This window comes from Corvus hawaiiensis, chromosome 4 (genome assembly GCF_020740725.1).
Source record: "Corvus hawaiiensis isolate bCorHaw1 chromosome 4, bCorHaw1.pri.cur, whole genome shotgun sequence".
NCBI classification, from domain to species: Eukaryota; Metazoa; Chordata; class Aves; order Passeriformes; family Corvidae; genus Corvus; species Corvus hawaiiensis.
Window position 1 is genome coordinate 50,194,086 of NC_063216.1, and position 24,562 is coordinate 50,218,647.

The 24,562-nt window shown below is 35.2% G+C and overlaps 1 protein-coding gene across 6 annotated transcripts in view; it reads left to right on the plus strand.

Annotated features, from left to right (window-relative positions):
• ADAMTS20 (ADAM metallopeptidase with thrombospondin type 1 motif 20) overlaps window positions 1-24,562 on the plus strand; it is an 88,310-nt gene that overhangs the window by 35,819 nt on the left and 27,929 nt on the right. For all 6 annotated transcript variants that reach the window (XR_007203196.1, XM_048301785.1, XM_048301784.1 and 3 more), the window contains 17 exons: window positions 5,354-5,499; window positions 6,869-7,050; window positions 7,147-7,283; window positions 8,397-8,514; window positions 12,107-12,202; window positions 13,459-13,625; window positions 13,735-13,864; window positions 14,409-14,535; window positions 15,229-15,439; window positions 15,913-16,077; window positions 16,797-16,961; window positions 18,610-18,732; window positions 19,623-19,730; window positions 20,860-21,024; window positions 21,236-21,526; window positions 21,852-22,013; window positions 23,485-23,661. Coding sequence is in view for 5 of the 6 variants with exons in the window: in XM_048301785.1 (XP_048157742.1) it covers window positions 5,354-5,499; window positions 6,869-7,050; window positions 7,147-7,283; window positions 8,397-8,514; window positions 12,107-12,202; window positions 13,459-13,625; window positions 13,735-13,864; window positions 14,409-14,535; window positions 15,229-15,439; window positions 15,913-16,077; window positions 16,797-16,961; window positions 18,610-18,732; window positions 19,623-19,730; window positions 20,860-21,024; window positions 21,236-21,526; window positions 21,852-22,013; window positions 23,485-23,661 (2,670 nt within the window). In the remaining variant the exon portion in view is untranslated. The remainder of the gene's footprint in view (window positions 1-5,353; window positions 5,500-6,868; window positions 7,051-7,146; window positions 7,284-8,396; window positions 8,515-12,106; window positions 12,203-13,458; window positions 13,626-13,734; window positions 13,865-14,408; window positions 14,536-15,228; window positions 15,440-15,912; window positions 16,078-16,796; window positions 16,962-18,609; window positions 18,733-19,622; window positions 19,731-20,859; window positions 21,025-21,235; window positions 21,527-21,851; window positions 22,014-23,484; window positions 23,662-24,562) is intronic.

Here is a 24,562-nt window from a genome sequence, read left to right on the forward strand (position 1 = left end):
AGCTGTATGATTCTGACCCAAACTTTTCCACGTCCTGGGGATATCCCAGTGTTCTGCATGATGGCAGTTTGCTACTTAAACATTGAAAAAAACCAAATGTCCCAGTAGTTTGGAAAAATCTCTCTAACAGCAAGAAGGAATTCACATGATACAAGTAACAGTTGGATTGGAAAGCATGTATCTGTTTGTGTTTTAGAGACATGTTAATCAATTCTATTCACTGTAGATATGTAAAGTATATTGAGCTAGCATCTAAAAATCTCTAGAATAGCTATCAAGTAAATTAAGATTTCATCCTAGTCCTTTTGGCATAAAAGACAGGGTTACTGGGACGACTGAGAATGGGGATGCAGATCAGCAAAGAATTGCTTTGGACAGTAAAAGAAGTGCCTGTCTAATTGTGAAGTATGTTTGCTATTCTTCAGTTGTACGTAACTACCCATTTATTGATTACTATTATTGCAAAACTTGACTACCTCATGAATGTAATACATGAAGATGCTGAATCTGAAAGAATAAATCATTTTATGTGTATATATGTAAAGTAAGTGTAAAAAAATCAGGTGGATTTTATCAGTTGGGTGATAAGGGAATATGTTCACCATCTGGAAAGCAGAAGCAGATCTTTTGAACTGTAAGAACAGTGTAAAGTATGGGCTCAAACCATAATTTTTTTCTCTAAACTGGAATTTCTGTGAAATATTTTTCTATGAGCTATAATTTCAGAAAAATTAGAAGGTTCAAGGGAGAGTTAAAGTATGCAGACTTTTTGCAAGAAAAAGTTGAAACATTGAAAAAATTCAAATAGTGTGTGTTTTGTAGGTAATGTCATTTGAGTAATAAATGTAGACTCATCTGAGAATCCATGCTACAGAGATAAAGACCTGAGATGCTATGGTGACACCTTCAGTTAGATGTCTTTCCAAGATCCATTTCTTTTACCTTGTATGCTCGTTTTATTAGCTGCTCTGGTTTTGCTCCTTTTATATGCCTTAGGGTCCCACTTCTCATCTTGGTTCCTCGAGAAATGCACTTTCTGGATTATGTATTTTATAGGAGGAAGTCAGGGAGCACATATAGTTTGATGTACAGCAGAAGGTTTCCTTGCCTTCATTTGGAGTAGGCAGAAGAGAGGCCTGCAGCAGTACGTTCTTTCAAGGGAATGAATGGGAGCTCTGTAGACATAGCTACAGCCAGCAAGGACAGGGATTTGACATTCATCGGACTGGGTGTTCTTATCTTTGCTCCCTGCTCATTGGGGTCATGTGCTGAATCTGTGTAACTTCTAAGATTCATATTCCTTTCCCAGTTCTCCATGATTGGAATCTGCTTTGAGACTCTTCATGCTCATCCTTAAGCTACAGGCCAGATGTGTTACAGTGAATCTTGTGCTGCAGCACTTTTTAGTGTTTTTATGTTTTGTGATTCCAGCTACACCTGTTTTCCTTTTCTGCAGTCAATCCACTAGAAATTTCTCTTCCTGTGCTATTCACAGTCATTCTTAGAGCTCTGTTTGGATTTTATTTTATAATGCAAAAAAAGTTCAGAACAATAAAATTGATATTTGACAAGCAAAATACAGACCATCATGTCCACTTTTGCAACACTTTGCCCTTCTCATTTTCTCCTCATACTGAAGTGTTCAGTCATCTTGTTTCCTTTTAGAAGCACCAGCAGCTACCAGTAATATCTGTGAAAACATGTTGGTGTCTGGGAACAGGCTCAGGAAAAGCTGTTCATCTCTTTTTCTGCAGGGCTACATGGGGCTCCAATGCATGAAATTATGTCCTCAGACACTGAGCATCAGTGTGTCAGTCTTTGACTCAAGGTCTTCAAAAGCCATGTGTATCTCTGGATCATATAGGCAATAAGAGTGAATATGGAGTCCTTTTCCAGGCTGTCTGGGATGTGCTTGATTTCAGAGGAGCTCTAGTCCTGTTCTGCATGCCTCTACCACTCTCCTTGATTCAGTCAAAATCGAGCATAGCCTGGCAAGTAATGCTTTAATAATTTATTTCAAGGTTGCTTTCCTGGAAATTTAGCAAGTTCAGTAAGATATAAGTTGGAAGCACTCAAAATCAATTCAGCAAGTCATAGGTTAATCCATAGGTAAGACTCAAAGTGCTCATTATAAGGAGATTATTAATAAAAACAAATTTGAGTACCCATAGGTTTATTGATTCCAAATTTGAACCATTAACCCTCCCTCTCATCTCTGAAGATACAGTAATTTGATGTGGATTTGGGTCAGAATTTCTAGGTTTTTTGACAGAAAACCAACTGTTGATCTTGACTAGAGCAGCCTTGCCACTTGTTGCAATCTGTGTTTGGAATTATGTGTTATACCCACTTTACATGATGTATACACTATATTTACCATTAAAAATATAGGAAAAAATTGTAAGCAATTATATTTAAGTTTATGAAAGCTCTGTATATCATAGTATTCTCAGTGAAGCAATGATTCAAGCAAACTCAGAGAAACATCTGGAACATGTCTGGTGCTGGAGTTTTCTACCGTGACTTCATCATGTTGCTTCTGTAGGAATGCAGCAGAATAATAGCTGAGACAAGTTTGTTGAATAAGCTATTAAAATCCCAGATGTGAGCATATGCTTTGCATTTTTATGGATCAAAATAATACTGTTGTGGGTATAAAATTTCATTTTACAACTCTTTTCTTGAAATCTCCCATCAAGTTACTGTAAATGTTTTTCTAGATGAAAGAAGAACCTGAATGCTAGGTCACTGTCCTATATTAGAATTCAGTATTCATTTTGTGGAGGGGGATTTAGACTCTTCAGCCTATAGTGTAAAAAATTATTTCCTAAGATGCTAAGGACAGCCTTGGAAAGGCAAGTTCTTAATGTTCGTCATTTAGCTTATGGCTGGACTATGTAGAAAGCCTGCCTTTGTTTGCTAGAGATTTGATGTTAGGTACTAGAAGGTTTGGATGTAAAGGTACCCTAAGGTCATCTTGAAAAAAAGTAATACAAACTAACAGTAAGCACTCCAGTGAGAATTCGTATGAAGTGAAATAATGGTGGCTTTTTGATTTTAAGTTAAAGCATTAGTCTTCGTGTCAAGTAAGTGTTGATCTCACCAATTGGTTGAATCACTTACACAGTTATGTGCCAAGATCTAGCTTTTGTTCTGTGTTTGGTTTGGGTTTGAGAATCACCTGGAATTATCATATTCAGGCATTCAGAGCTTAAAAGATATGCACTCTTGCCTATATGCAAGAGTTGGTGTGGCAAGGAATTATGCAGGAAGGCAATTTTATCATCAAGTTGGATTAGGAACTCAGGCAGAAGCCTGAGAAGATAATCTGATTCTGTGACAAATTCCTATTTTGAGAACAAAATGGTTAATATCATGTGAACATAAGTGTCAATGTAACAAAAGCATATACTAATTAGGAAAAAATTGCATCTAGGAGTTGTTTTAGGCAGTGATAAAACCACTGAACAAGATTTGAGTTTTGTGCCAGTCAGCTATACTCAGAAAGACTGTACACAATTTTTGTGTGCTCAGCAAAATTTATGTTACTTTATAGTTCCTACAATAAATTTGTAATAACTTTTGAGAAATTCTATGTAACATTTAAATTAATTGTAAAAAAAAGGGGTGTAATATTTGAATTATTTTATCTTTTGTGTATCAGAGGTTCTTAAATTGTATTATGTGCCAGAGACTTTGTTATTTCTGAAGCTTAGGCTTTGCCTCTCTGCAAGACAAAACAGGCTCAAATTACCTTAAAGTCTAGAAGGATTTTGATAAATAAACTGTTGAGTTGGTATTACCTGCTCTAGTGACTGATCCATATACTGTATTTACTACAGGTAAAGATGGAACTAGCCACTCCCTGTCAATATGACTAGGAGAATCCCTCCTGACAACAAACCTAATTCATGGACAGTCTAATCCTGAGTCTGCAAATAGGCATCTCAAATGAAGAATTCTCTCTATTATGTGTGAGCACTGACCCCATGTATTCAGACCTGGCCACTGTCTTGTCTCCAGATGAGGGCAGTCTTTGATGCCTTAGAAGGTGTTTGAAGTCAAGGACAAAGTTGACAGGTTAACCACATAGAAGTCAGCAAGATATATAGTTTTGAAATTATAGTATCTTTTAAATATTCTATTTCAGTATGTAAACTATTGCACTGTGTTGTGATCAAATACACTGCTTGGGATTTTCTAAAGGATATAAGTGAATTAGAATTCCAACTGCTGTAAGTCATCAGTAGGATTGGTGCTGGCAATTCCTGCGGATTTTTTTGGGAACAGTCACACATACACCAATCATAAGATTCTCATTTAGACTTCTTAGTCATGTACTTCTTGAATAACCACTAAGGTGGATACATATTTACAGTCAGGAACAGGGATGGTAAATACTTAGAAGCAAGAGATGGATGCTTCTGGGGAAAAAAAGAGAATAGCTTTCTATAAATAATAATAGTTTACTGTTATAGTGTGGTGAAGTCTCATAGTGGACATGGCCACAACAAAACAGTCTTGCAATCTTTGTCTTCTTAATAATGTAAATCCCAGCAGATGAAATGAAAATTCCTCCTTTATGTAAATTTCTACTGGAAATAGGTAGTTCGTCACCAAGAATAAGCTCTAAAGTAATAGAAAAGACATTGCAATGTAGTACCTTGCTCTAAGAATTATTACTTCTTTACCTGTTAGTTTTTAAAATTTAACTATTCATTCCATTTTAGTCGTAGTAGCTTTGTTAAGTAAGTTGTAAATAAAAATTTGTAAAATATAAATAAAATATTTTACACCTTTTGTTATAGGTGTAAAAGTCTGAGTTCAAGAATGAATCTATAGCATCATCTTGCTTTACATAATTAAGGTCTTAAATGCTTGTCTGCTTTGCCCAAACAATCCCACTAAATAGTTAGCTTTTGAGATGTTCAAAACACCCTGATTTTCTTGGTGGTTTGTTATAACTTTTCACTTTTTGTATCAGCATGAATTCCAAATTAAACCAAAAATCTTGTACATAAAGGACAGTTGTAAATCTAGTTTTGAACTTTATGCATGAAAATGTTATCAGGAATTCAAGATATTTTAGAGATATTTGAATAAGGTGACAAGATAAATATATATTCAGCATCCATATATTCAGCATAGATTTCCTAGTGATCAAAGAACTCTAGACAGCATTTTTAAAAACATGACTACTGGGTAAGTTACCTTAAAGGAAATTGAACATTTTAGAAAATATCCAGATCCAGATAAGAATAGTGAGCTCTTAAATCTTGTTATTTTTATGCCTAAAATATACAGTAACCTTTTACTTGAATTATAGATTTTATTTTGTTTGTCAACTGTGCAGCACTGCCGCCATGGAATTTGCGTGAGCAGAGAAATGGAGCTGCGTCCTGTAGATGGAGAGTGGGGCCCATGGGGACCTTATAGCTCATGTTCAAGAACTTGTGGAGGTGGAATCAAGAGCACCACCAGGCTGTGTAATCGACCAGAGTATGTTTTTTATTGTGTTTTAAATTAGTGCATAATGAAGATATTAAGGAATTATGGATTGGCTCAAAATAAAATGGAGGTATTGTGGGCTGTGCAAATCAGTGTGAAGCACCAGTAAAAAATGCTTGTTTCAGCCATGTTTGGAAAGAGATTAGTCTACAGACTCTAATATGCAGAAGACTTTCAGATTACTCATGTCTTTCAACAGTATGATCCATTCTTATAGATGTTTCTAAAAACTTCTTTTGGCAGGGTCTTTTTTTCTAGGTTTACTCTAACTGTTGAGGCTTCTTGAAACATTAGATGCTTTCTTTGAAGTAAGAACTGCAAAAATAAATATGTGTCTTTCCTACTAATCTCTTCAGTGAAATACTTGATTTGCTTTGATTTAAGGCTTTTCCACAACATCGCCACCAGTAACGTCCCAGAAGGAGCACTGGTTATTACAGAGTCATTTAAAACTTACCTTTGTAACTAGAAAATTACATTGAATGAATAATTCCATGTGGGTTTTGTTCTCTGTAGTAAAAGTCAAGGAGAACTTTACCCTTAATTTGTCCAGAAGCAGAACCATGGCTGGTGCCTGAGTAATTTCAGAGTTTTTCTAGGAAGTCATGTCAGCTTGATATTATCAGTAGGATAAATAAACTTCAATCAAATGGCCCCAGGTTATTTTATTTTCTCTGATGTAAGGGGCAGTAGACTAGATTACCATTAGATAATGCCTCTTTCAGTCTGTAGTAATTGATAGTATCAATATGCTGTTGATTTATTCTTTTTTTCTTCCCCCAAAACATACTAATACTGAATTACTTTGTGTCAGGGTTTATAACTGTTAAAATGTATTTTAGACTTTACAGTAAATGAGGTATTTTCCACAATTTTCCCTTTTTATTCTTTTGATCCAAACAAAGTGAAACCAGTATTAGGACTACAGAAAAGACTGTACCAGCTCGTAATTGTCTTCTTTCTTTGTCACTCTGTAAAATAATAATTTCAAATTACTGAGGGGGGTGCTGCTTGTGTAAAAATAGGACTGTAATCTCAGCTAAATTGATAAAAGCATTAAAATTAATAATGCTTTTTCCCAGGCAAAATAGTTATAGCTGTAAGAGAAGTAAAAATAATAATGCATTAATAAACATCAATAGCAAGATTACCACCTACCTCAGCAATAGTATCTTACAAGGATTGGGTTTATTTTGGGTATAAATGAATGCACAGTGGAAGTTGAGTGTGTGTGTAAGTCAGTAACAGCTGACAGAATGCTGTGTGAGGTTTTCCTCTTTAGATCAGTGGCTTGGGCCACTTTTCATGGAAAACAGGAATTTTAGAAAATGAGTGTGTTTTACATTTACCTTTATTTTAGGCCAAGAAATGGAGGAAAGTACTGTGTTGGCCGCAGGATGAAATTTCGGTCATGCAATACTGATTCATGTCCAAAAGGCAGAAAAGATTTTCGGGAGCAGCAGTGCTCTGAATTTGATGGCAAACACTTTAATATCAATGGTCTTACCTCTGCTGTTCGCTGGCTTCCAAAATACAGTGGTAGTAAGTAATTACGCATCTTTTCAATTAATGCAATGAAAATGTTACTTTAAATAAAGTTCTAAAACAGACAAGAAACCTCTTGGATTTTCTTTCCAGTTTCTATGAAAGATCGCTGTAAACTTTTTTGCCGAGTTTCTGGAACAACTTCCTACTATCAGCTGAAGGACAGAGTTGCTGATGGTACTCCCTGTGGAGCAGAAACCAATGACCTTTGTGTTCAAGGCTTATGCAGGGTATTTAAATCTAAACTTATTAATTATTAAAATCAATTTCAACAGGTGATAAAGTAGATATTAATACCAATAAACATTACTGAAAATATGGTGTTGTGAGTTCACTTAAGCTAATTTTATTTCCTATCAAATTAAAGATCTGGAAATGGAAGCAATTAAGTGGGGACCATATAGTTGAATGTGAAGACCCACAGTCTTTCCTCATTAAGCCTCATAGGTGAAAGTTAATATTGTCCAAGTGAGCAGTGAGAAACTGATCCAAAATTAGCATAAGGGGAGGAAAGAAGCATGCTGTGTGATTACTAACATTGTATTTCTGCTACCAAAGAAGAAAATAGTAGAAAATCCAAGGGTAGATAGATTATGTAATTACTATTTTACTGTAAAATCAGGAGGAACTGACCCTTGAGTCAATTCAGCACTCTTTGCTTAATAGCAGCTGTGGCATTGTCACAAGATTTTGTTGGGAGAAGCAAGGAACTATATTTTAACAATTCAAGACTTTCTTATCAAGCTTTGTTGAGGTTTTGCTGATTGCAGTGAAACAGAGTAAATTCAGGATGAGGAGAAAATAATAGCTTATTTTTATACTGTTGAATAAAAAGGAAATGACAGAGATTAGTCCTGTTTATCATAGTTCAAAAAAACCCCGGAAGTTTAAGTAAAGATACATAAACAAAAATTGTTCTTATGTTAGTTTAACCGGCATAGTCTATATATATTCATTTGCTTCTTTTCAGTAATGACAGACTTTAAATGAATTGATGGCCATATACATACTGCTTTTAGGATTCCTAGAATTTTAATGTAAACATGAATTTAAATTTATACACTATGTTGATTTTTTATACAAAATCTTTATGTACTGTTATGTATTCTTATACAGCTCTTGACATATTAAGTGTATTTGAATTGCACCATTATGTTTTGCCCTTACATTGCAAAATCCAAAACCATTAAAGGCGTTTAATGAATTGCCAAGGAAGACTAGATATATACAGTGAACAACAATATTTTGGGGTAGTGGGAAGCTTACATTACTTATTTTCGTTGTTTTCTATTGGGCTGAGTGATAAAGGGTTTTATTATTTTTATTATTTTTATTTTTTGTAGCAAGCAGGCTGTGATCATGTTTTGAATTCAAAGGCAAGGAGAGACAAATGTGGAATCTGTGGTGGTGATAACTCTTCATGTAAAACACTTGCGGGTACTTTCAACAGTGCTCATTATGGTATGTTTGTTTTGCCTTTTTTTTAATCTTAATGCACACTTCAATATGGCTTAGAAATTATTCTTTACATTTAAGGAAGCGGGATTTCAGTGTATGTTCTTTAGGGCCTCTATCAACAAAAAATACCTTTGATTTTCAGTCATATTCCCTCTCAAGGATGCAGAGGCAAACACTATGACATACTAACCCATTCAAGTGAAAAAAAAAATCAATCTGCTGAAAGGTCAAAGCCAAAGACATGGATAAAAGAAATGATGAGGGTAAAAGTACTTTAAAAGGATGAATGCTTCCTGCTTTTTACTTTGCGTTCTCTGGTCTGAAACTTAGCAGCTGAAGGACACATTCCAATGTCTCATTTTGGCTATGTAAAGAGATAGCAAGAAGTTTGTGTTGTGAGCAGCTGATGGGGTTCCTTTTCTCCTAGAGTGAAAATTACAGCCTGTGAAATGTGAGCCTCCTTCTTCCAGAGAACAGGGGTAACAATATTTATGTTTTTTCCTCCTCATTGACAGGTAGTAAATGAGAAACTTCTGGATAACCCTGCTATTTCCTATTTATTTGATTTAGTTTCTCTGATAGAGCTACTGATAGTTCTTCTATAAGTAGTCTTTTCTGTGAAGTATGGAGAGACTCTTGTATGTGCATAGCAGTGCAGTGAAGTAGTTAGAACATAGAACATAAGGACAGAAGTCTCCAGGTTAATATCAGCCTAGAGGCTCCTTTGTGCTGCTTCACTGGTTGAAAGAGACCACAGGCAAAGTGAAAATAATACCTGGAGAGCTGCCAGATAGGATCCTCATAGAATAAAGGGTTTGCTGCTGAAGAGGAAAGTATGCCAAGTACCCTATTGGATTTTCTTCTTCCCTGGCAGTGGACTCACTCTCATCAAAAATTATCAAAAATCTTAAATTATACAGCCACCCTTCCCGTACAAATACATGTATTTTTTCTTGTGTCTATCCTAGGAAGGTGCTTATAGATAGCACATGAATTTTGTCGTACACATATTTGTTACGAGTCCAGTGACAATTACGTGAAACTGCCATTTTGCAAATATGGTCAAAACTGTCACTCTCTGCTATTTAACAGCTTTCTATTGTCACAGACTTATTTGCTTCATATTGAAGACGGAGGGGAAAAAAGCCCCCATGTTTTGGGATGAGGAAAACCTTGCTTTATTATTTGGTTTTATAGTTACTTGAATGCTTTAAATTATGTTCAAATTATTGAAATTATAGCATATAAAAGATAATACTGAGTTATACCAAGGAACAGTATGCTGAACATGTGGGATTATCACTCAGGTGTGCTCAAGTAGGAATACAGCCATGCAAACAAGAAATTGTACTTATCTGAACACTGAAACTCCAGTGTCCATGGAAGGTCTAAGACATCCCTAGGCTAATGACTGAAGGCATTGTCTGAGGAAATACTATTTTCCAAAAAAATTCTGAATTAGGATCATGAGCTAAGTATGCTGATGTGCACTTGATCTTTTTCTTTTGACTTCATTTGTTTCCCTTTCAAACCGAAATGAGTCATTTTACTAAGGCAGAATTTGAAATTGACAATAGCAGCCTGTGGTGTGTGCTTATATTCATGCAGTTATGATGTTGTCAGTAACTGTGTAAACAGTAGTAAAGCAATAATCAAAAATTCATTACAGCAAAATACTAATCTACTTGGCTTCCATTTTAAGAGATGGTAATCTAATCGTGTGCACATTATTACTGTGTTGGCTATTACTATTGCATCAATTTAGAGTATCTGAGGATTTCCTGGACGATGGTCATTCTCAGTGGCCTAGTATGTGATTTATTCTCTTCTTGTATCCTTGACAACATGCAGCTTTGTTTATAGTTTCCTCCCATATTTTTTCTTCTTTCATTCTTTTACCACAAAGTCTTCAGTGTGTGAGATGAGGGGCTTTTTTAACTGTATTTTGGTTTTCTTCCCAGTATGTTGAAAGATTGACCAAACCGTGTATTTATCCAGAGCATGCAGCTTGTCAATTTGCAATTGCAGTGCTGCCCCCAGCTGGTAAATGTGATGGACCTGTAATTAGATTAAATCTTCATTTAAATGTATGGCATAGTTTTAATAGATTAAAAGCACTTGGAAGTTAATGAATTATGAAATTTGTCATGGCTTAACCCCATCTGGAGCCAGACAGCCAGTCACTCGCTCACTGCCTCCCGGTGGGATGGGAGAGAGAACTGGAACAATAAAAGTGAGAAAACTCATGGTTTCAGATAAAGACAGTTTAATAGGTAAAGCAAAAGCGCCACACACAAAGCAAAGCAAGAATTGATTCTCCCCTTCCCATGGGCAGGCAGGTGTCCAGCCAGGAAAGCAGGGCTCTGTCATGCATAACAGTGAATTGGGAAGACAAACGCCATTACTCTGAACACCCCCTCTTCCTTTTTTCCCCAGTTTTTGTGCCCGGCATGATGCCATATGGTCTGGGATATCCCTGTGGTCAGCTGAGGTCTGTCCGTATCCCCTCACAACTCCTTGTGCACCTCCAGCCTCCTTGCTGGTAGAGTGGGGTGAGAGGCAGAAAAGGACTGGACTCTGTGTACGCTCTGCTTGGCAATAACTAGAACATCCCTGAATTATCAGCATTTTCCAGCACAAATCCAAAACACAGCCCTATGCCAGCTGCTGTGAAGAAAATTAACTCTATCCCGGTCAACACAGTACAAAATGAAAAGGGTATTGGCATTGAAATTTTTACCCCCAGAGGTGCATCAACTAAAGTCACAGTAATATTGTTAAACACAGTGAAATAGGTGGAAAATTATCAGAATTTTTATTACTAGCTCAGATTACATGTTTGTATTTATTATGTTTCCAATGTTTGCCATACTAAGTTTTTCTTAGCTGCAGGTATCATTTTGAGTTCATGATTAGCTTCTGTGAGAAACAGGTTTGGACTTTTTAACCTAGGTTTATGTGCAGAGTAACTTTTTAAAAAAATAGATCTTGATGCACCTTATTTTGTTACCTGGTGGCAAGGCTACCATAATAGTACTATGAGATATTACAAGAAGTGATGACTCATTTGTGAAGCATTTGTATTTTGAAGGGTGTGCACTCAATATTTTAAGCAGGAGAAGGTGGATCAGGCATGGCTAGTTTAACAGCTATATCTACCTATGCATATAGCCTGCAACGCTGCAATATTTTGGTATTTAGACTCATTCCTTAGCATGCTGTCTTGAAATACTCTTGTGAAGAGAAAAGCTACCTCAATTGTGTAAACAGAGAATGGAGATATTTCATGTTAAGTGACTTCCCCAGATTTCTGTAAAAGTTTAAATTTTGAGCAGTCACAGTGTTTTCGGAGTCCCTCTTGATATACTTGACTGCTTTCTAGAGTAGTTCTGCTCTCTAGGGATTTTTCTGAGTCGACTGAACTCAGTGGTAAAGAATTGAATTCACATTTCTGAACACAGAACATAACACTTCGTAACACGTGAAGGCATTCAGCATTGGTTGTCTGGTGCACTGTAGGGTTTTGTGAATGAAGTTAAAATATATTTTCATGTTTACTAATACTTGACCATCTTTGTATATAATTAATTTGCAGGTTACAATGTTGTAGTAAATATTCCCAAAGGAGCAACAAATATTGATATTCGACAGCACAGCTATTCAGGGAAACCAGAAGATGACAACTACCTTGGTAAAAGCCTCGTGTGTACAACATTGATGGATAGGTTTTGTGCTCTTGACAGGGAATATATTATTGAGTATACTATGAGAAGTCTGATAAAGACTTTGGAGAAAATATCTAATTATTTTTATCTTCATTTGCCTGAGTCTCTCTATAGATACTAGTTTTCCAAAAACATCAGTGAGATGTTGTTAAGGTTTCTAATTCTTAGATGAGTGTGTTCATTCATCAGAGAATAAGAATTACAGTGCCTTGCATCGTTTTGTCAATTTTTTACTTTGTTGTCACAATGTTAATTGAAACACCACAAGTGAACTCAGGAATAATGTAGGTATTTGTTGTTTTAAATCTTGGAAGCATACACTTCATTTATGAACAAAGCAGTCTGACCATCAGCAAATTTATCAGTTGTCTCATATTTCTCTTTTTCTATTATGTCTGGGACATAAAGAGTATAAAGGCCATCACATGCTGATAGATTTGCAAGTGTGCGTAGGTAACAAAGATTTCGTGAGTACATCCTACCAAAAATCTTGGTTGTTCTATTTCATAGTAGTTACATTGTATCTGAAGTGCCTGAAAAAATACTGAAGCATATTTACCTTCTGTCTCTTCTTCCATTGTCATCCTAGCCAGCAAACTTCAGAATTCTCAAAATGTTTTCCTTGTCACCTGTTGCCCAGTTGTTACACATGCAGCTCACGGGACACAGAAACAACCCTCGCTCCCTGACATTAGCTTCCATTTCAAATGTAGCAATGCCTGAATAGCATCTTGTACTACAAATTTTACCTTATTTTAAAAATGTTTAACTTGTTTTTCATCTTTATTATTGCAAATTGGTCATTGTCTTAAATTACTATCATAAATGCCTCATAATTTATTTTTATTTTCAAGTTTAGTTTTAAAACCTAGTTCAGTAGAAGTAGCTGTAGCAAATACAAGGGTGTGGGCTGTAGAATAGGGCAGAAATACCAATAATTATTGTTTCCTTCTACAGTAACAGAACCTAGCCAAATTTAAAAGTCATGACTTCAGTCAGCCCTTCAGCAGAACAAATACTATTAAATTACTATAATGTAGAGAAAATCCATGGCTGAGAATATCCATGACAACTGCTCAGGTGAAAGTTACTGATGATTAGGAACGAATTCATTAATTTGAAACTGTTTGATACAACTTTTTACATGAACTGCATGTTGATGAGATTTTATTGATAGAACCTTTTAACTAAATAGATCTCCAATATTTTATTTCACTTACAGCTTTATCAGATACTCATGGAAATTTTATCTTGAATGGAAATTTTGTTGTTAGCATGTCAAAAAGAGAAATCAATATACAAGGAGCCATTTTTGAGTACAGTGGTTCAAACAATACAATAGAACGAATTAACAGCACTGATAGAGTTGAAGAAGAACTAACCTTACAGGTGCATGTTTACTTTTTTCATAAGCCTGAAAATTTCCTACATGATCATTATGTTCTTAATTTTATGTTCAAATTCACTGAAAAACAGCTATCATTTTATCTCAATCAAGGTTTTGTGTGTAGGGAATTTATACAACCCTGATGTGCGTTATTCATTCAATGTCCCGATAGAAGATGGAAGTGATCTGTTTACATGGGATCCTTATGGACCCTGGCAAGACTGTAGCAGGATGTGCCAAGGTACTGTGAAGTATTTTTTTCACCAGAACCAAAGATCTGATGGCATTTAGGAAGGGAGTTGTCTTAAGTTCTCTTACTTTTCACCCTTACTTGTGAAGAAGAAACTTGTTACCCTCAGTAAACTTTAAGTGCACAGAGCCTTTAAGGACAGTATAGCTTCTGATTTTTGTTTTTGCTATTTTTAGTACTTATGCAGTACAATTCTATATTCAAACCTACATTTGGAAACATAGGAGCAGTTTATTAAAAAAAAAGGTTGAATCAAATCTGATATGTCCTATTAAGGTGGTATTGTATGTCTACTAAAGTTGATACCCTGTGAGACCACTGTACGACAGCTGGGAGGTGGAACAGGTGATTGGGAAAAGGTTGTTCTCCACCTGGAATGTAGTGAGCTACACAAAGCAGCATGTTTGTGCAGAATCTGCTGTATACAGCAATTTGTGTTAATGGGGTATCTCAGTTAAATTCCCAAATGATGAATGGAATCCATAAGGCACTCTTAATTTAGCCCTTTATTTACTTCTTCTGGTGCTTTTTCAAGGTATTCGAAGAAGAAAAGTGACATGTATACGTGAAAGTGATCATGTGGTAGTGTCTGATCAAAGATGTGAATTCATACCTGCTGTACCAAGTGTCTTTGAGGAGTGTAATACAGAGTGTGAATTAAGGTAAAAAAGGTTCCTAACTGATGGAGTTATATGTGGTCTTATATGTTTTTATTGATTGATATTGAAACAAAGTAATTCAGACTGCTTTATCCTCTGTCTCTCCATCCCTCTCTACCTCCCTCATCCTTCCCATCTCTCCTTGTTTTCCTCAAATCTGTTGGTGTAATGGCTTTATACATTATATTTACACCTCTGACTCCACATAGAACTAGGGTACTTTTCTAATTTTTATTGTAAAGTACAAAATCTCTTGCTAGAATTGTGAATCTATTCTATATATTCTGGCACAAAAACTTGTATTGCTGCTTGAAATACATTTTCCACCAGAACTGTACCCACAACTGGAACTAATTTGAAACAGATGTTGTGTTTTTGCACTCCAAGATAGCCCACACTGAAGTGTTCAGAGGATGAAGAGTTAGAATTATAGCTTACATTTTTCAAAGTCACCTAGGAGATGAAGACAAAAGATCCTTTAAATTTAAAAAGTTCTTTTAAGCCTGTGAGTCAAATTCTTTTATATTGCTTTAAAAATTCCAGTCATGAGATAGAGTTTACAGTTTCATCTGTTCCCTAAAATGCATATCTATATTTACATTATAATTCTCTGAGTTCTCTGAGTGCTTTAATGGCCATGGTCATATTTTTTTAAACATAGTTAGCTTTCTACAACAGAAAATTGTGTCATTGTAGGTGGCACAGTGTTGGGAAAAGTGACTGTACATCGAAGTGTGGCCCAGGACATCGGTCTATTGAAATCCACTGCATGAAGTACTCCATTGCAAGAGGACTCAGTGCTCCAGTGGATGATAAGTACTGTGCTGATCAGCAGAAACCACCAGCCAGAGAGCCCTGCCATGGTGACTGTATGTTAAGAAGTTGGCACTACACAGAATGGTCACAGGTACAGATTTAAAACTTCTTTATTGTACCATTATAGTTCTGGCATGCATACCAAATTTTTATTTCTCTATATTTTTTTTTAGCTTAATAACTAAAAGGAAGCGATGTTTGAAAAATACAGATTTGTAGGATCAGCTAATACCAACCTTTATATTTAAGCAACTTCCTTATATTTTTGTAAGAAATGGTAGCTTGCTTGCAGGTTGGTTTTGGAAGTCAGCAGCGAAGATCTGGTAATTAAAGGTGTATATTAATTTAGTTCTGTACAATTTTGGTTTTATTCTTCATTTAAGTTTTATCTTGGAACTATTATACAAAGTGCTGATTTTATCTCAAATGAACATATTAGCAGCCTGTGGATTAAATGGAGGACACTTTGGTCTGGTGCAATCATTAACATCTTTTAAGACTGATAATGTATTTTGGCCTGGTTTTATTGTATTCTGTTTCCTGTTTCATAACTGTACACCACAGTGTTCCAGGAGCTGTGCAAGAGGTGTCAGAACCAGAGAAGCTTTTTGTATGAACAACTTGGGTCGTCATCTTCCTGACAGAGAATGCCAGGAACTTCCAAGAGTTGTTACACAGACTTGCAATGAATTCTTATGTCCAAGCTGGTCGGTTACTGACTGGAGCGAGGTAATGAAACCATGGAAAACTTAAGGTACATTTGGTCCTAGTCATGGATATTAAAATAAGCTGCATTAAGTGTTTAAGGTTTTTATTTTATTTTGGGCCACACGGTTGTAAAAGTTCTGAAGTCCTATGATTTGTCTGATACACATCACAGATCTATGAATGGCATGAGAACTTCTGTAAAACACTCCTAGAATTCATTTTTTCCTTAATTTTGTTACATTAAAATGAGATAGTGAAGATACGTAAAGTAAATGTATTTGTATTTCCTTTTTTATGAAGCAATGAGAACTATACAGCCAATGTATAGTTCTGTTTAATAGAATTATATTAATTTTATTATAGATTAGGTGGATATAAAAGAATCAGACAGTTTAAACATTTTTCCAGTGAAAGCTATGATATATGCACTATTATTTTAAACAAGTATTCTTTACTCTATTGGAAATAAATGATCTGTTTTATATAGTTTTATATAGTTTTTATAATTTGTAGCTTTTGAATCTTGATAGTGATTTCTTTGTATTAGCATTTGAGTTGAAGCCAACAGGAAATGGAGAGTTCATTAAAAAATAGGGTTTTTTGACTACTTACATTCATGGAATATTTTTGTTATTTATGTGATTTTTAAAATCCAACAAGTTACTAAAAGAAATTGAAGCCATTAATGCAGATTCATTAATCAGGTTCTCCGCAAACTGATGGTTCTAATAATTTTACAGTGTCCTGTGACATGTGGCAAAGGAATGAAGCATCGTCAAGTCTGGTGCCAACTTAATGATGAACAACTGAGAGATGATTTCTGTAACCCAAATGACAGACCAGAATCAGTAACACCGTGTGAACTTCATGAATGTGCATCTTGGCAAGTAGGGCCTTGGGGATCAGTGAGTACATGAGGATTCCTGGTTTCTTGTTTTATGGTTCAGGCTATGAGCAATCACAAAACAATACTTTTAAAACATTATAGTTGAATCTTTAGCAGTTGTTTTACTTGAATTGATTCACGTTTGTTTCCAGGATCCTATTGGCTATCTAACTTGTAATTTAGGAACACCCAAATATAAGTTAAATGCCTAAAATAGTAATTGATCCTGAGCCTTAATATCAAAGATGCTTTTGCACATGAGTGTTTTACATCACCAGAATAATGAAAATAAGGGTAGCAAACTGTTCAGATGAATGACACAGGTAAAAGACCGAATATTTATAGGTGAGTGGGCATATTCAAGTGGTAGCATCAATTACGATCATAGAAATGTATATGCTAATTATAGCAGGGAAAAAGACTTAGTATTTTATTGTTACATTTCATTTTTACCTTCAATGATAAAAGATCTGCTATCTCTTTATGTGCAAGTACTGTTGAAAAATGTGTTCCTGTGTGACGCTCATCTAATATAAACCAGAGTGGATTTAAAACTCTAGAAAAAAGTGAATTAATTTGTGAAGGAAACTTTTGCCACCATATAGATGAGAATTAATTTTAAAAAATAAGGTACTCAGTTTCATGTGGCTTTTATAAGATCAGGTTACTCAAACCAACAGAAGATTATTCAGTGTTTCGTGGATGCTGGTGGGAAATCATAACTGAAGAGCAGCTGATCTTTGTTTTATTACATACAACCTGTTACTAAAATACAGAATAAATATACCTTTGGAAATGAAGTCTATTTTTAATTTAGACATTTAATTTAGACATTTCTTCTATTTTTTACCTTAGAGATAAACGCACTGTTGTCTAACATAATGTAGAATTCCTTTTATGTAATCTTTTGATCACAAGGGGATGACTTTCCATTCCTACAAGCTAAATGCAAAAAGTAAATAAAAAATTAATTCAGTCACATGACAGAATTCTTATTAATAAAAAATAGTCTTCTGAAATAGCTTGTACAAGCAATTTACCAGTCTGTGTCACTAGAGCAGAGCTTTTCATTGCAGTTTTTCCACTGTACCACCATAGCCATTCATAACCAGGTTTTTACAAGTACTTGTGCTTGAACCACAACATTTATAGGATTTGTGTCATAATATTTTCAGCCATTTAATGTTTTATGGGGCTTCTTTGAGTGCAATCTAGTCAAACTCTATAGAGAAGGGAAAGACATTTAACAGCTGCAGCTAGTGATTCATTTGAAGCTACTCTTACTCTTCCCATTTCCTCTACTTTCTCTACACCAGTTTTTATTGCTGAGCATGGCATTATAGAGCATGGATTTGTCCCTTTGATCAGGTCAGGTCTGCTGTTCTGGCAGTGTTCCTTCCCAGTCTCCTGCCCACCTCCAGCCTACTCACTGCAGGGGGTAGAAAGGGGAAAAGAGAGAAAGCGTGCATCCTGCACAAGTAATGTTCATTCGTGTGCTGTGGACACTGGTTAAGTACCTGATGGTCTGCCACAAAGGAAGTTAGCACCATCTCAGTAGTCATTTCTATTCATTCTGGAAAGAGTTTTAAAGTAGAAAATGTAATTAAAAATGAAATTTGATTATAAATAGCGCTATTTCAAGTGTATTACATTCCTGCCTTCAACAGTGTGCTGTAACATGCGGACGCGGATACCAGGTGCGTGCAGTCAAATGCGTCACTGGGATGTACCGTGTTATTCTGAACGACGACAAGGAGTGCAATGCTGCCACTCGTCCTAGAGACAGTCAAGTAAGTTAAAAAGTACCTCTCTACTTACCTGTTAAAACTGTCTAAATACAACTGTTGTCTACTGACTCTGTGAGGGAACTTGGAGGAAATCACTTCTAAAATGAGAAAAAAATACTGAAACTCTATGCTTTTCTTCACAAACATCAAATTTTGCCCAGGGAATTAAGGAAAAGAAGGGTAATTTCAAGACTCGATGTTTGAAAGTGGTACGTGGTTGAAGAGTTAGAGTATATGATTTCAAGGAATCCAAAAGCCTGTGATTATTTGGCAGTGGGGGAAGCTCCAACATGTAGAACATTATAAGGACACTGCTTGCCATCCTGCTTAATAAATAATAGTACCCAACTGGCTTCTTTATAAGCTTCTAAATATAAAAGCCAGTTAATTGATATAATTTATTTCCACTTAGATGTGAAAACACTGGGTTTGAGTATCCTTTACATTTTTAATTGTGATACCTGTTTGGCTACTGACTGAAACTGGGCAAATTTATGTTCTCAGTAGCTGAAGGTATAAAGGACAGGACAGCACAGCCACCTTCTTTGCTTGGTCCTTGTGTGCTGCCTGTGGCTCTGAAGCAGGACACTGTAATGTCTATGCTCCTTGTCTCCAACAAGTTGGCCAAAACTGTTCTTTCTCAAAGTGCCAATATTATTAATTATTACTAATGCAGTTTTAAGATCAAGTAAATTTTCTTTGACACTCAATTTAAAACAAAACAAAACAATTCAATGAAAGGTCTTTGAATAATTCCAGGGAAAATGTAAAAGACGGTATTTATGTGTTAATTAATGCTGGTTTATTGTAATGGTAGGATCTAACCATTTGCTTTTCATTTGGCTCTTCCAAAATGTATATTTCAAAAGCTTCTTTTTTCCTCACCCCCACAGGAATGTGAATTGCCCTCTTGTCCAGAAAATACAAAATTATGGACTACTTCACTTCCTCTAGTTCATGTGGGGAAGGTGACCCAATGGAGATACGGATCATGGACTCCAGTATGTAATGTAGCAGTCACACCTTGCAGAGCTGTCCTCCACTCATTCACCCATTTTTCCATAAAGCTCTCATTAATATATAGATTAAAAAGGAATTCTAATATTTTCTTAAGAAAACAAACTCTTTCTTAAGGAGCAGATAGACACTCCCAGGAAACTGTGCTTCCAATCCAACCAGAAAAAATAGTAGGAAAAAAGCAGAATTCTAGGAGCTGGGGTTCTGAGTGAGATAGTTCTCATATGATTGACAGTGTGCTAGGAAGTGGTTTTTTAAATGTAATTGATCAGTTTCTGAGTATGGAGATCATCTTTGATTTTAAAATATGATTTAAATCTTTGATGTGAATAGTAATACTAAACAGTTAGAGTCTTTCAAGGTCTATTTTGACTTTTTTGTAAAATAAGCATTATTAAAATGGTTCCTACATAAATTTTCTTCAGTGGAAGCTTTTTATTTTGATAACGTTGAAAATTAGTTTTACTTGATAGAAATGTGAAAATTTAAAATTATCTATAAAATATAGGTGTGTCTGTTAATCCCTTGAGATATTTAACAAAGCATATAATGCAGTTATATTTTTGTACAACCATTTTAACTAAATAGCAGTAAAGGGTGCATAAACTGAGGCTACTCATCAGTTCTTCATTAAATCCACCTTGAACTTCTCAGCTATAAAGGCATCAGAAGGGGCTCAGTGGCGTCTGCTAATACAAACCATAATGGCAAATGGATTGTTAATACTGGTTTTTATTTTAACAGTTGATGTAAATATTGCATCACTGTGTAATAACTAAAATGTTCTGGAAGTTACTGATGTTTCTGTTGTTGCTTGAAACTGTATAATTATTCCATGTTATAGTTTAAGTGCTGTCTGTTTATATATGCTGAAATTCTTCATGAGAATTAAGGCCATGCAACTCAGTTCCACACTAGCAGTTGTTCTTAAGGCCTAAATCTTTCAGCAGTATTTCACTTTCCTTTCTGAATGCATGGCTCTATTAGTGTGAAATGGAAATCTGATTTAATTCTAAAGTCAAGCTGATACTAAGCTATGTTAGTATTTTAGATGCTTGCATAATCTTGTTTTAGTCTCCTAAAGTGTGATGGCCTTGAATTGTTCTCTGACAGTGCTCTGCATCCTGTGGGAAGGGCGATCGTGCTCGCTATGTGAGTTGTAGAGATGCTCATGGAGAAATAGCAGATGAATCTTTGTGTGCTTATTTACCACGACCAGCTGAAATTTCAAGCTGCTTTAGCCCATGTGGAGAGTGGAAAGTTGGAAATTGGTCCCCTGTAAGTATTAACTGTAACTTTTTTTTTTAATGTGTGTATTTAGATTATTGGCCAAATCTCTGTTTAGTATGTATTTTGTGCAAGCATGATTGAAATTGCATCCCTTGAAAGAACAAAGTATATGTTTGTTCTTGTCAAAAGTAAATATAAATGTTTTTGTTTATTAGTTATCAATGTTCTGTGACAAACACTATGTTAATCTTTTGGTCAGTGCACAGTTACGTGTGATAGTGGAATAGTGACAAGACAAGTCATCTGTGTCAACTATCATCAGCAAATCAATGAGAATTACTGTGATCCTGAAGGCCGACCTCCTAAGGAACAAGAATGTAACATGCCACCATGTCCACCGGTTTATCATCATGTTCCAAAAATACATGACCATCCAAGCCATTTTCCAGAAATAGGTTACCTCCCCGTGCACCCTCCACAAGACAATTTAAACCAGTGGAACCGTCCTTCTGTGGGAGGATATCAGTGGAGAACTGGACCCTGGGGAGCAGTAAGAAATTTCTTTAGAATATATTAATTTTTTCTGTTACATCTGTGTTAACATTTCTAGGAATATTATTGCAGTACAGATTTGATCAAAAGAGAAGCACATTAATTTAAAAAATTATTGTTGTTCTTATTGTTGTTCAGAATATATTGAATTCTAAGTGTAATTTTTCTGTGATTTCAAATTTAAAGTACTTCTACATAGTAGTCATTTTTATTTGAAAATTTCAATTTTGAATGTTAAGGTTTAAAACCAACCTGTTTTACCAACATATTTTACATTTTTCTGATCATGCAATGGCAAAATATATGTTTACCTGTTTTGGTAGTGCTCTAGTACTTGTGCAGGTGGATTTCACCGCCGAGTTGTAGTATGTCAAGATGAGGAAGGAAGAAGTGCCAGTAATTGTGATGAGGCAACAAAACCTTCAGAGTCGAGACACTGTGATTCTGGACCCTGCCCACGGTGGAACTTTGGGAACTGGGGAGAAGTAAGAGCATTTCACTTACAAAGGGGAACATTGTTTACCGTATAAGTTTAGAAGTAGGATCTTAATTATTACGTGACTGTGAGTGGAACTGAACACCTTGTTTTTACTTATTTAATAGAGTTTAAAATTTAAAAATTTAAAAAGAATTAATTTCAAGCTGTTTAGCTAAACTTTATTCTTTGATCAAATCCAGAACTGTAGTGTAAATATGAGTGATGTAAATCCAAAAGAAGTAATTATTGTGTGGGGCTGAGGATATACAACATCAGCAAATCATGTGGTTGTTGTACAACATGTATCTTGAGACATAACAAATTATATTCTATTACAAAAAGCTGGATTCTATGCAGAAAAACTGCAGTGTAATAGCTAGTCTAAGAAAAAAAAATGGGTATAAGAAGCTGTAGAGAAACTTTATTCCATGTCATGTCATAGGTCCTAACAATAGTAGCTGTAAGCAGTAGTAGTGGTAGTTAGAAATTGCTGGGTGGTAGTTAGAAATTAGAAGTATGGAGATAGGATCATGCATCTAAAAGTTGCGCCTGGGTTAGAACATTTTGTGAAACATTTTATTGGACAAAGAACAGTTTCTTCATGCTGTGTGATGTCATATCTTGACCACATATTCTTGCTCAAACACTATAGAAAGAATTAAAGCTGATTATTTTTGCATTTGTTCTAATCTAACCTCTTGTGATTCTTGCCCACTTTTCTTATTCTTGAAAATCAATGACTGGAATTGAAAAAATAAGAAAAATTGGTTGAGTGACTTTTTTATTTTACCTTTTTTTCCCCTTGTTTTGGCCAGATTTAGCGATTCAGTTCTCAAGGTCAGTCTAAATGTCATATTTTTTCTGTCCATAGCCATAGACTTGGAATACAGTTCATACAGATGGCTGCAGTTTTTTTCTAATTTAGAATCCTTGAGAATACAGTAAAAAGCTTTGAACTATTGTAGATTGGTTTTAAGAGCTCATTAGGAATGAGAACTGGTATTGAAGAATTACAGGCAAACTGAAACCCAGAAAACACATCCTGTAAGTATTTTTCACTTAGTCTGTATAAACTAGACTGTGTAAAAATGTTCCCAGTCTGAGTTTTCTGAGTTTTTCTGCCCACTGTCTGGCACGGAAAACTAGTTTTAAGACAAATTTCCATCTTTTCCTCTTACTAAAGAAAGAGACACATGCAGATTTATTCTCACAATTACTTGTCCTTAACAGAGTGTCTGTAACTGAGACCTTCTGCAGAAAATCACTTGATAAACCATAAAAATGTGGTTTGGTAAATGTTTTGGTGAGAGAATTACATGAGATTAGACTTTAAGTCCTCATTCTTGACTGGTGTCCAGGGAATATGGAAGTAGACACAGTAAATAGTATGATGTTCTGATTATTGCTATATCTTTTGGTTTCATGGTATGTGATGACTCTGTTATTAAAATTATTGCGTATAAAATTCTGTGTTTCAGTGCACTCAAACTTGTGGAGATGGAATAAAGACAAGACTGGTGATTTGTCAGCTTCCCACTGGCCAAATGTTGGGTGATCAAAACTGTGAAATTCTAGACAAGCCACCTAACACGGCACAATGTAATGTGCACTCTTGCCCTGGTGATGTTTCTTGGCATCGGGGACCGTGGAAATCGGTACGATAGCATTCACTAATATTTTTTGCTTTCTTGTTCTTTCTGTCACTCTATTTCCTCTTGTCTTTTAAAAGATTTCATATCATTATTTTATTTCGTAACAGTGAAATAATAATGCATGTAGAATATAGTCTATGTAGTTTTATAAAGAAATTGTTCCTACAGTCATAGCGTTAAATGAGAAGCAGCCATGTCTTTCAGAGGGAACAGTATCATGCTCTGTAAAACATCATAGGGAATATTTTGAAAATTACCAGAGATCATCATAGCTGATAACAGTACCTAATAGGTGTTCCATTTTGAAGGGTTACAATTTGATATGTATTTAAATTTAAAGTTTATGCTGTAAGTTATGCGGTAGTATTATCTACATATTTATATTTGCAAAAACACCCCAAACTTTTTAGTGCATAACTTTTTTCCTGTAGTATATTTAAGTATAAAATAACTCACACCCATGTATATTATACTCTGTCATCAAACATTTTACTCCATATTACCTGTACATTTGTGTATAAAAGTTTATATTAGTGGTTTTAAAACAGGGACTAATTAAAGTTATCTATGTATAATTATGTATGTAACTATAATATGTTATTGTCTACATGTCACTGTCTATTAATGTGTAAAAATGCCTACTGTAATCAGCATTAATCTTTACAATTGCCACTAGCAGATTATTAACATACTGAAGTAATCATAGCAAGCTCTGCAGTATAGAGCACATTGTATTTCCCAAGCTGTGAATTTGACAACAATATTGATTATTATGCTAAATTCTAAGGAGAATAAAGGCAATCAAAGGAGGTTGGATCCAGTTCTGGTTCCATCAAAATCAGCAAAAAAACCTGTTATTGACATCCCTGGGAGATGGTCTGGGACAACAGTTGTTTAGGGGTTT